This window comes from Salpingoeca rosetta, assembly GCF_000188695.1.
Source record: "Salpingoeca rosetta unplaced genomic scaffold supercont1.6, whole genome shotgun sequence".
In the NCBI taxonomy this organism is placed as follows: domain Eukaryota; class Choanoflagellata; order Craspedida; family Salpingoecidae; genus Salpingoeca; species Salpingoeca rosetta.
The window spans coordinates 1,102,336-1,113,186 of record NW_004754928.1 but is presented as its reverse complement, the minus strand read 5'-3'; the positions used below and the strand labels follow the sequence as shown (position 1 = coordinate 1,113,186).

At 55.4% G+C, this 10,851-nt stretch overlaps 5 protein-coding genes across 5 annotated transcripts in view; 3 read left to right on the top strand and 2 right to left on the bottom strand.

Moving 5' to 3' along the window:
• The window catches only part of PTSG_02804 (uncharacterized protein), a gene marked incomplete at both ends in the record, with an annotated part of 5,782 nt that extends 5,571 nt beyond the window's left edge, over positions 1-211 (top strand). The window contains one exon of the mRNA XM_004996256.1: positions 191-211. Within this exon, the coding sequence (XP_004996313.1) occupies positions 191-211 (21 nt within the window). The remainder of the gene's footprint in view (positions 1-190) is intronic.
• Positions 212-231: 20 nt separating this feature from the next.
• Positions 232-3,390, bottom strand: PTSG_02803 (uncharacterized protein). The gene is made up of 13 exons (XM_004996255.1): positions 3,260-3,390; positions 3,011-3,075; positions 2,767-2,860; positions 2,478-2,580; positions 2,203-2,242; positions 1,982-2,033; positions 1,688-1,810; positions 1,412-1,460; positions 1,275-1,316; positions 1,077-1,168; positions 817-919; positions 535-659; positions 232-375 (listed from the first exon to the last, which is right to left on the bottom strand). Exons 1-13 carry the CDS (start codon positions 3,352-3,354, stop codon positions 321-323), a joined length of 1,038 nt encoding a protein of 345 aa, XP_004996312.1. The 5' UTR covers positions 3,355-3,390; the 3' UTR covers positions 232-320.
• Positions 3,391-3,499: 109 nt separating this feature from the next.
• On the top strand, positions 3,500-6,191 carry PTSG_02802 (tetratricopeptide TPR_2 repeat protein). The gene is made up of 2 exons (XM_004996254.1): positions 3,500-4,081; positions 4,303-6,191. The coding sequence occupies exons 1-2, from the start codon at positions 3,672-3,674 to the stop codon at positions 6,128-6,130; spliced, it is 2,238 nt and encodes a 745-aa protein (XP_004996311.1). The 5' UTR covers positions 3,500-3,671; the 3' UTR covers positions 6,131-6,191.
• Positions 6,192-6,577: 386 nt separating this feature from the next.
• On the bottom strand, positions 6,578-7,372 carry PTSG_02801 (uncharacterized protein). Its single transcript, XM_004996253.1, has one exon. It carries the CDS (start codon positions 7,365-7,367, stop codon positions 6,822-6,824), a length of 546 nt encoding a protein of 181 aa, XP_004996310.1. The 5' UTR covers positions 7,368-7,372; the 3' UTR covers positions 6,578-6,821.
• Positions 7,373-7,444: 72 nt separating this feature from the next.
• The window catches only part of PTSG_11926 (uncharacterized protein), a gene marked incomplete at its 3' end in the record, with an annotated part of 7,395 nt that continues 3,988 nt past the window's right edge, over positions 7,445-10,851 (top strand). The window contains exons 1-3 of the mRNA XM_004996252.1: positions 7,445-7,554; positions 7,680-7,811; positions 9,102-10,371. Coding sequence (XP_004996309.1) covers positions 7,465-7,554; positions 7,680-7,811; positions 9,102-10,371 — 1,492 coding nt within the window. The 5' untranslated portion in view covers positions 7,445-7,464. The remainder of the gene's footprint in view (positions 7,555-7,679; positions 7,812-9,101; positions 10,372-10,851) is intronic.

The window sequence follows — 10,851 nt, the reverse complement described above, 5'->3', positions numbered from 1 at the left end:
GTGTGTGTGTGTGTGTGTGTGTGTGTGTGTGTGTGTGTGTGTGTGTGTGTGTGTGTGTGTGTGTGTGTGTGTGTGTGTGTCTTTGTGTGTATCTTTGTGTGTGTCTTTGTGTGTGTGTGTGAATGCATGATGCCAATCCCCGAACAATCGCTTCCTTTCTCTTCCTGTTTCCCCCTCCACGCACTGTCAGCCCCCCTTTTCATCCAGATGACCCATTTCGTTCCACCATCGTTCTGTTCAAGTGTGTCTAATAAACCCCATACACAATCCACTCGGTTCTACGCCTAAGTATGTGCAAGTCATATCCACTCTTTCCTTTCTCAATCCGCGGACAGCACGGTCAAGTCGTTAAGGGTGTGTCCCGCTCGCCATTGCCTGCAAGCACGAGCCAGGGCACCCGTGTGAGGGGCAGCGGCAGTGACAATGGGAGGACAGTCATCATACAGCACTCACAACCGTGCGCGTCGTACCAGCACCTCTCCAACCCGTTTCTCCATCCCTCCCTCTTCTGCACCCCCACTCCATCCCACTCACCGCGCAATCAAGCACGTGATCTTGTCCCAGAAGAGGGAGGCGGCAAAGTGGTAAAAGTCCATATCGCCAGACAGCTCCGCCCACGCAGCAATGTACCGCCGCGTCGCACGTGTCGTCTTGTACTTCTGCTCGTCAACAGGAAGATGGTGGGTTAACACAATGAGAGGGGGAGGGTATTAGAAGTAGCGTTCGCGCACAAACATCGCTGCAAAACAGGGCAATTGCCATCAGCACGATGCAACACAGGCTAACGCAGGCCACCGCAGGTCAGCGCCAACGGACCTCTGGGTTCTTGTTTGCAATCTGTTCCAACTCTTCGTCAGTTGGAGCAGAGATGCCGCCGGAACCCCGCGCGAAAAACGTCGGAAACAGCGTCTCCAGCGCCCTGAAATGAGGTGAGTGGTGGTGGTGGTGGTGGTGGTGGTGGTGGTGGTGAGGAGGAGGAGGAGAAGGGGAGTGTGAGTAAAAGAGGGTATTGTTCTCGCTGCTCTCGTTTGCGAAGTACCAAACACACACACACACACACACACACACACACACACCTGTATGTGAGGTGCGTCTCCTCAAGTAGTCCGACGAACGCAAAGTGTTTTCGCAAGTTCTCCTTCGCCATGGTGAGCCCTGGCTCAATGTCCTGTTGGATGTGTCATTAAGAGGGAAGCGGTGAAGGCTTACTGGGCCACATTGCGATACGCTGGCAAGCTGCTGCTCTCATGCATGCATGCGACAAGGGTACTTACGGCCTGTAAGCACTCGCGTGCGTAGCCACAAAAGTACCGCCACTGCACCGTGTCGTGAGCGAGGCAAGGTAAGAAAAGCAAGGATATGGAGGACGCAGGTATCATTGCACGCAGACTCAAAATGGTTACGCACTCACCTGCACAGCGCGCATGAAAAAGGTTCCATCACACGGCAGTGTTGTGTTCCTGTGCATGAAATAAAAAGAGCGAGGAAGGAAGGAATGTGTGCGAGGATGAGATGGAGGGACAAGGGAGAGAGAGGGGGGAGGGCGAGAAAGGAAGCGAACAACTACACGAGCAAACGAACAAACAAACGAACACACACACACACACACACACACACACACACACACACACACACACGCACACACACACACACACGCACACACAGACACACACACACACGCACGCACGGGATGGCTTCCCAGGTGGGCTTGTATGGCGGGGTGGAGGCGATGGCAGACACGCATGCATCAATGGTGACGTCGGGGTCAAATGACAGCCCCGACCGCGCTCTTTTCGAGCCGCGAAATGCACTGCAGACAAATGCATGCATGCAGGCGAGTAAGTTTGGGGGAGTTGGGTGGCGGCAAGCATCACATCGGGGAAGCAACGGGAGCGGGGTAAACGCCCTCAAAACTATGACGTCCACTGCACGCTTTTCTCGTCGGTGCAATGTGCAGCACTGCGTGTTGTCTCAACAGTACCTTTGCAAGTACTGAAAGTGGCTGACGAGCTTTGTCACAGGGTGGCGCAGAACTGCAACAAGGAAAGGAGTGAGTGTGAGTGTGAGAGTGTGAGAGTGAGAGAGAGAGAGGATAAGTACCATCCGCATGTAAGCAAGGGCATGCAAGGGAGAATAGGGAACAAGCGTGTGAGCTTGTGCGACGATCAATCACACGAGAATGCACGCACACACTTGACGTACTGTTCATGTAAGCCGTTGTCGGCGGCATCTTCCCTTGTTTCTGGGACGTGTCAGTGTGAGGTTATGAACTGGGTGTGGTGGTTTGTGGACTGGGTGTGGTGGTTTGTGGACTGGGTGTAGTGGGAAGCGAGTGGCAGCCACACGAAAAACGCACGCACAAACAGACACACACACACACACACACACACACACACACACACACACACACACACACACACACACACACACACACACACACACACACAAGTGCACTCAATACACACTCCACCACTCACTTGCACGTGACGGTAAAAGTCGTAGAAGAGAAAGTGGCCGTGAACGAAGAGCGGCCGCGTCGCAGTGGCGTGCTCCGCGTGCGACATAATGTAGTCAACCATGCTGCCGTGTGGTGTGATGAGGTGTGTGTGGGGGGGGGGAGGGAGGTGAAAGAATGAAGAGGCGGGTCATTCTTTCACTCACTCACTCACTCACTCACTCACTCGCTCACTCACTCACTCACTCACTCACTCGCTCACTCAATCTGTCTCACCCACGCCACGCATGCACAATCGTGCCACCACGCACCTTTCTCGCCACTCGGGTGACAATGCGCGGGCGCGGTTGCCGCTCTGCTTGAAGTTGTCGGTGTTGTGAATGGCAAGCATCTCAAACACGTTGCCTGCAAGCAAGCAAAAGCAAACAACGGATCACACAGGGAAACGGCATCAGCATGCAAATACAAGAGACTGTGATGGGTAACCAAAGCAAAGTAGCATCAGACACAAGTCTGCTTCCAAACATACACGTACACACACACGCACGCACGCACCCCCTTGAGCAACATTTGTGAGGTTGACGCGCTGCAACACGCTCGTCGACCCCGCCTTCGGTACCCTTTGAAAATGTTACAACAACAAGAGAAGAGTCAGCGATGAGAAGGCAAGGATGGCTGTGCTCGCGTGAGTGCTGTCACCACAGCAAGCAAGTCGGCAAGCAAATTGGCAACTGGCAGGTTCCTCAGTTCCTAGCTTCACACACACACACACACACACACACACACACACACACACACACACACCTGTTGTAGATGAGCAGTTGGACGTTGCGCTGTGGCTGGCACGTGGTCTGGGAGGAATACTGGCCATCACAGCAAGTCAATCCACCCACCACCATCAACACCACGATCACCAAGACCAACCGCAACCACAACCTCCCCAAAGCACGCACACAGCCACCACCAGCCAAACAAGAGCGTCTCAGCATTGTCCTTCACCCCTCGAAATCTCGCTGAAAATATTCAACACTTTTCTACAATCACGTCTGTTTGAGCGAGTGTTTGAGCTCACCTCCACCACCTTTGTTTCCTCGCCACTTTCTTGGTGCTACCTCACTTCCCACGCCTTCAAGCCGTCAAGTGTTCCATCGCCGTCGCGCAAGAGATACACAGCAGAACATAGACGACACCCACACCCCTGCACAAGTGCACAGGCATGGCTGACGTCGACAGTGAGCAACACCGCCTGACAGACGGCGTGTCTGTGGAGGCGATCAAGACCTTCCTCGCAGACCTGGAGAGCGAGTTCCCCGACACGTACACCGAGATGACGACGGAGGATGCCTGCAAACAACTCGTGGTGCCACGCACAAGACAGGACAACTGCGCCTACGTCGATCTCTTGCGCAAGCAGCTGAAGCAGTCACCACACGAACATGTGGGCAAGGCCAGTGTGTTTGTGTCGCACGCGTGGCGGTACAAGATCGCAGACGTGCTCAACGTGCTGCTGGAGTTTGCAGAGGAGCAAAGAGCAAGGAAGGAAGACAGCCAGCCAGTGTTCTTCTGGTTTGACCTCTTCATGAACAACCAAAACGCCAACGTCACAGCCAGCCTTCCACCAGAGTGGTGTGTTTGTGTGTGTGTGTGTGTGTGCGTGTATGTGCGTTTGTGTGTGTGTGTGTGTGTGTGTGTGTGTGTGTGTGTGTGTGTGTGTGTGTGTGTGTGTGTGCTTGCGCTTTGAACTCGACCTCGCCGTTTCCTACACACATCCACCCCCTTTCACGCACCCTCTCCTCTCCCACCTCCCTCACATCACGCCCCCCCCTCCTCCCCCCACCACACAACAGGTGGAGCACGACGTTCAAGGAGTCGATTGCCAACATTGGACGCGTGCTGCTGGTGTTGATGCCGTGGCGTGACCCCGTGCCACTGACGCGTGCGTGGTGCCTGTGGGAGATCTTCTGCGGCATCATCAACGAGGGCACAGAGGTCAACATCCGTCTGCCCAAGAGCGAAGCCCGGGCGCTTGAAGACGCCATCCATGACAACTGGGAGGCCGTGACCGATACCTTGGTGCGCGTGCAAGCACAGCGCGCCGAGGCCTTCAACCCGCGCGACAAGGACATGATCTTCGAGGCGATCGAGTCGTGGGCGGGCGGATTTAGCGCAGTCAACCAAGCCGTGAAGGACCAGCTGCGCGCGTGGTGCCTGCAAAAGGCTGTGGCTGCCGTCGAAGCGATGCGATCGCGCGGCGAGGATGAGACAGAGGCGTTTGCACACTTGTGCAACCGAGTTGGCCTCGTGCTTGATGACTTTGGCGACCACGATCAGGCCATTGCATACTACGAGGCAGCATTGGCGCTCCATGCTGAGGCGAGGAATGAGGGCAAGGTGGCTGCGCTGCACGGCAACATCGGCATCGCTTTTGCCAAGCGGGGCGAATGCGACAAGGCGATTGAACACTTCGAGAAGAGCATCACCATCAAAGCGCAGACGCTCGGCCACAAACACCCCAGCACAGCACAGACCTACGGCAACCTCGGCAACGCCTACGCCAACAAGCGCGAATACGACCGAGCAATTGAGTTCTACGAGAAGGCTCTCGCCATCAAGGTTGAGACGCTGGGCGAGAAGCACCCAGGCACCGCCAGCACCTACAATAACCTCGCCATCGCGTATGCGGAAAAGGGAAAGCACGACGAGGCGATTGCATGCTACGAGAGGGCCCTCACTGCCACAGTGGAGATGCTGGGGGAGAAGCACCCCAGCGCAGCTGACACGTACAACAACCTCGGAGTAGCGTACCGCAGCCAGGGCGAATACAAGCGGGCGATTGGCTACTGTGAAAAGGCGCTCGCCATCAGGGCGGAAACGCTGGGTGAAAGGCACCCAAGCACGGCCGATACCTACACCAACCTTGGCACCGTGTACGCTGAAATAGGCGAGCATGACAAGGCCATTGGCTGCTTTGAGAAGGCGCTCGCCATCAGAGTGGCGACGCTGGGCGACAAGCACCCGAGCACAGCCGACACCTACAACGTCTTGGGCAACGCATACGCTGACAAGGGCGAGTACGCCAAAGCCATCGCGTCCCACGAGAAGGCGAAGGATGCCTTTGGGGCCTTGCTGGGTGAAACCCATCCAAACACCGCAATGGCACTTGCCAACATCGCCCTCGTGCATGATGACTGTGGCAACAAGGAGCAGGCTTGCACGTCCATGGAACAGGCGCTGGAGGTCTTCTCAGCCACACTCGGACCACGTCACCCGTTCACCCAAAGAGCAGAGCGCAACCTGCAGCGCATTCGCGGCGACGGTGCACGAAACACAAGCCAACCTGGCCTGTCACAGCAACAGCGCGCAGCACACGCCAGCGCACCCTTTGCCGGCTGGTTGCAGAAGCGAGGGCTGTGGAACACCGCCTTTCGCCCTCGCTGGTGCTCGCTTGACGGTGGCCACCTGGTGTACAGCAAAGGACCTCAGCTCGCAGAGCGTGGACGCATTCCTCTTGCAACCGTGTTGTCCGCTGAGCTTGCGCAGGACGGCCAGGAGCTGCACGTTGCCGTTCCCGGGCGAACCTTCGTCTTCCGCCTGGACGAGCGGTCAGGGAGGGAGACCATGCTTGCCGAATGGTGCAGTGCCATCAGGACGAGAGCCAGTGAGCGTTGTGAGTGAGAAAGTGATTGTGTGTGTGTGTGTGGGGGGGGGTGGATTGAGGTGTGTGTGTGTGTGTGTGTGTGTGTGTGTGTGTGTGTGTGTGTGTGTGTGTGTGTGTGTGTGTGTGTGTGTGTGTGTGTGTGTGTAGGGTGTGTGTGTGCGTGTGTGTGTGTGTGTGTGTGTGTGTGTGTGTGTGTGTGTGTGTGTGTGTGTGTGTGTGTGTGTGTGTGTGTGTGTGTGTGTGTGTGTGTGTGTGATGTATATGTCAACCAACTGCGACCATAACGACTGCCATCGTTGTCGCAGCTGGACACCCCCACAGCACGGATTGCGCCTTTGTTATTCTGTGTTGCTCACTCTCTGCACCGACTGTCAAAGTGCGCGCTCTGCTGTATGTGTGTGTGCGTGATTGCTTGCATGCACGACTCTCAAATACAAGCAGATGCACTCTTGTCATGCATGCTTCATGAGTGGAATTGTAATGAAGCGCAGCACCCAAAGTGCTGGACACAAGAGGGGGTAACACGAGGCAGAGGGAGCAGGAAGGGCAACGCCGCAACGATGGTCAGTGCAAGTCGCACACGGCTGACGAACAAAAGACGACAATGGAAGAAGTGGACGAATGGGGAGTGCGAAGACAGGACGGGAGGGCAGGACAACGCGACCCACCATCATTCAACAAACAAACACACACGCACACAAATGCACGTCACACTTGCGAGTATCCGCCGGCGTTGACTGCGCGACGCTTCAGGAGGTGGCTGAGGGCAAGCAGAAAGTCGACGGCATAGACGAGCCCGTACAGGCCACACGAGACGTAGAAGAAGCGCAGCGCGCGCTTGCACTCGCTGTCCGAGGGGTCCACGTCGCCGTCCGAGACGCACTGGAAGAAGTTCTGCAGGGACACAATCGCCGTGGCGCAGGCGGCCACCACCACCGCGTAGCCAACCACGAGCCACGTCTTGAGCAGCATGGGCGCCTCGCTTGCAGCGGACGTGTACCGGATCAGGAAGTGGGTGTAGAAGGTGATGCCGATGACCCAGATCAGGCAGTACATGCTGGCAAAGTAGGCGCCCACCAGCAAGGCCACGGAGATGGGCGCCAGCACGGCCAACTGCACCACAAAGTTGACGCTCGCACGTCGCGGCTGCGTGTGCACCACCGTCACATGATGCTGCTGCTGTGGGTACTGCTGGTACTGCGGCGGCTGCTGCTGCTGTTGGAACTGTTGCTGTGGGTACTGGTGCTGCTTCATCTTGGCTGGTTGGTTGGTTGGTGTCTTGCGTTTTGGTTTTGGAAGAAGGAAGAATGGCGCACAAACACGCACAAACAAACAAAGAACCAAAACGAAGATGATGAAGCACACCACCACGATGTCCAGTGTGTGGCTTGCGCTGCTGCTCGTCTCGATCGTCGTCGTTTGTGGCATGGCGAATGCACAGGTTAGATCAGCTCGCTTCCTTGCATGCTTGCGACCACAGTATCTTGACACACACACACACACACTCACACACACACACACTCACACACGTGTCCCTCTTCCCTCTCACTCTCCCAACAACTGCAGGGCTTGTCGTTGGATTGCACGGATCCCAAGTCAGTGCAGCGCGTGAAGCAGGAGAAGCCAAGCACGCTGCAGAATGTCAAGGACTGCGGTTGCAGCGACATCCCAGGCTTTGTCAAGGCCGTTGCGGGTAACGTGACAGTGACCACCACGGGCAGTAACGTGTCGGTGTAGTGAGACAGCACTACAATACAAATCCTGAACTTAAGTGTCGTGAAGGAGTGTCAAGGCATAGTCCTCCCGGAATTCAGGACCAACACAGATTCCGAACCACACAACAGAACGGAACTACCACTCCTCACCAAGGACACCAACACCCAAGATCCGACCCCCTTGCTCGTCTCTCTTGACCTTGTGCCTGTCTCTACTTTCCTTGCTTGATTGTTGTCACTTATCTTATCACTCCACTTATCTCATCGCCCCATCCTATTACCCTGCCTTCTTTACTTGCGACTACGTCTCCCGCACAGTATACAGCAAGACCCTACTCTAAGTCCCAGTCAAACACTCTTACACACACACAGACCAGTCACATCACAACACTTGGTAGCGATTGTCGTTCTACGATTCTCACCCGCATATCATACTCCCATCTTGGCTCTCCCCAACCTTTATCAGGTCACGATGACGCTCTGCAATGTCCATCATGCGCGCCTGCACCGCCTCCCTGTGCACCTGTGTACATCAAAACGGGTTCACACAGAAAAAATGTCAACAGGGAAGAGCGTTGATGGTGGTTGGCGTTGGCGGGGAATGAATGGATGATGGTGTATGATGGCGGCGCGCAAGACATTAATTCGGACGTGTGTTGCAAGAGGTTCACAGGAACAAATGCCTGAAGTGGTGCGGCATGACAAAGGACAATGTGTTTCGTCTGCACGTACCTGCTGTAGTGAGACAGCACTACAATACAAATCCTGAACTTAAGTGTCGTGAAGGAGTGTCAAGGCCGAACTTAAGGGTATCAAGGCATAGTCCTCCCGGAGTTCAGGACCAACACAGATTCCGAACCACACAACAGAACGGAACTACCACTCCTCACCAAGGACACCAACACCCAAGATCCGACCCCCTTGCTCGTCTCTCTTGACCTTGTGCCTGTCTCTACTTTCCTTGCTTGATTGTTGTCACTTATCTTATCACTCCACTTATCTCATCGCCCCATCCTATTACCCTGTCTTCTTTACTTGCGACTACGTCTCCCGCACAGTATACAGCAAGACCCTACTCTAAGTCCCAGTCAAACACTCTTACACACACACAGACCAGTCACATCACAACACTTGGTAGCGATTGTCGTTCTACGATTCTCACCCGCATATCTCTCTGTATACCTCCCAACTTCCCAACCTTTATCAGGTCACGATGCCCCGCTCTACTCCTTCGGTTTCCAGCGCCAATGCTATCAACGCTCCTCGTCTTCAGGAGGACGCCAAGCCATGCGTCTCGGACCTTGTTGCCAAGCTTGTGGACAAGCCCTTCGACAACCTGGAATGGTTCGCCAACTTGTGCAAGCTCTACGGCTCCCACCCGATGGACAATCTCAAGTACGCCATCCCGAAGACGAACGACGATAGCTTCTCGCGGATTGCGCTGGACTTCTGCCAGGAACATGCCGACACGGCGCAGGCGAGTACCGAGGACAAGGACAAGCTCTGGCAAGTCTTTCTCAACACGTGCTCGGCTCGCTTCGCCCCCCGATGTGATTGGTCTCGGCACATGGACATCGCCCACCTGGAGATTCGCACGGACGAGGACCACGCCGCGTACTCGGAGCGCGCCCGCAGCCTGCTGGCCAACGTCAATCCCGAGCTTCACGTGGTGTGCACGTACCTCGCCGGGTTCCACGACACGCGTCTGCAGCTCTTCATCTCGGACAAGCAGCCCAAGACTCTGCACGACGCCATCATCCTCGTGGACCGGTACTTCTCCATCGTGCGCAGCAAGCGCCGCCACGACACGGCCTCTTCCGACCTCAAGCGCAGCAAGCGCTTTCCACCACAACAACCGCCGCGCTCGCACCAGCCTCGCATGAGGAACCGCCGTCCCAAACAGCATCAGCTTCGCAAACTGCCACCGTGCAGTCGGTGCGGTCGCACCAACCATGTCGTCAGTGATTGCCATGCTCGGCGTCACGTGAATGGCAAACAGTTGGATGGGCCAACGGCCACCAACACGGTGCGTGTCAACCCGACACAAGCCGGTGCTGAGCTGCATGATGCCTCGCACGTTCCTCCGCCTCCGCCTCCTCGACCTCTTCCACGAGTTGATCCAGCTGAGTCTGTTTCGCAGCTCACTGAGTCCGTGAAGCAAATTGGCATCGTTGAGGACATGCAATTTGACGAGGAAGGCAGGCCGGTCACCGTTGTGTCCGTGAACGCTTGCACCCGCAACTCCTCTTTGATTAGCACTAATGTGCTCTTCTGTAACAAGAGGCTGCGAGCGCTTGTGGACACTGGGGCCGAGAGGTCATTGTGTAAACTCAGCAACTTTTCTGAGACACGTCCCGGAGCTAAGCTTACGCTTGCTCTCGCGGATGGCAGCACCAGCACCACCGATCGTTACGCCACTGGCAAGATCGAGTGGTGTGGCCATGTCACCAGCATGTGCCTGCCAGCAGTGAAAGATCTCTCTGTGGATCTCCTGCTCGGTATGGATTGGCTGCAACGGGCCCAACCCGTTTTCGACTTCAACAGTGGCACGATTTCGCGCAAATGTAAGTCTAGCCAAGTAGATGTACACAGTTTATGCACAAAGTATGCACCTGTGTTTTTGGATTTGACTTGTATGCCTCCCTCTCGAGGAGAGTTGGATGTGGATATCCCACTTGTCACTAATGCGATGCCCCCCAAGTCACGGTGCTATCGCCTGAGCTCACATGAGTTCACCACAATGCAGGAAACGGTCAAGGACCTCTTGGACAAGGGGTGGATCCAACCGTCCACTTCATCTTGGGTTTCTCCTGTACTATTTGTGGTTAAAAAGGACAAGAACTTGAGGATGTGTGTGGACTACCGTGCATTGAATGCATTAACGATCCCTAACAGATACCCTTTGCCCCTGCTGTCCGAACTCATTACAAAAGCATCTGGACATTCTCTGTTTACATCACTTGATCTTAAATCCGCATATCACCAAGTGAGACTCAAACCAAAAGCACGAGAGCTGACAGCAT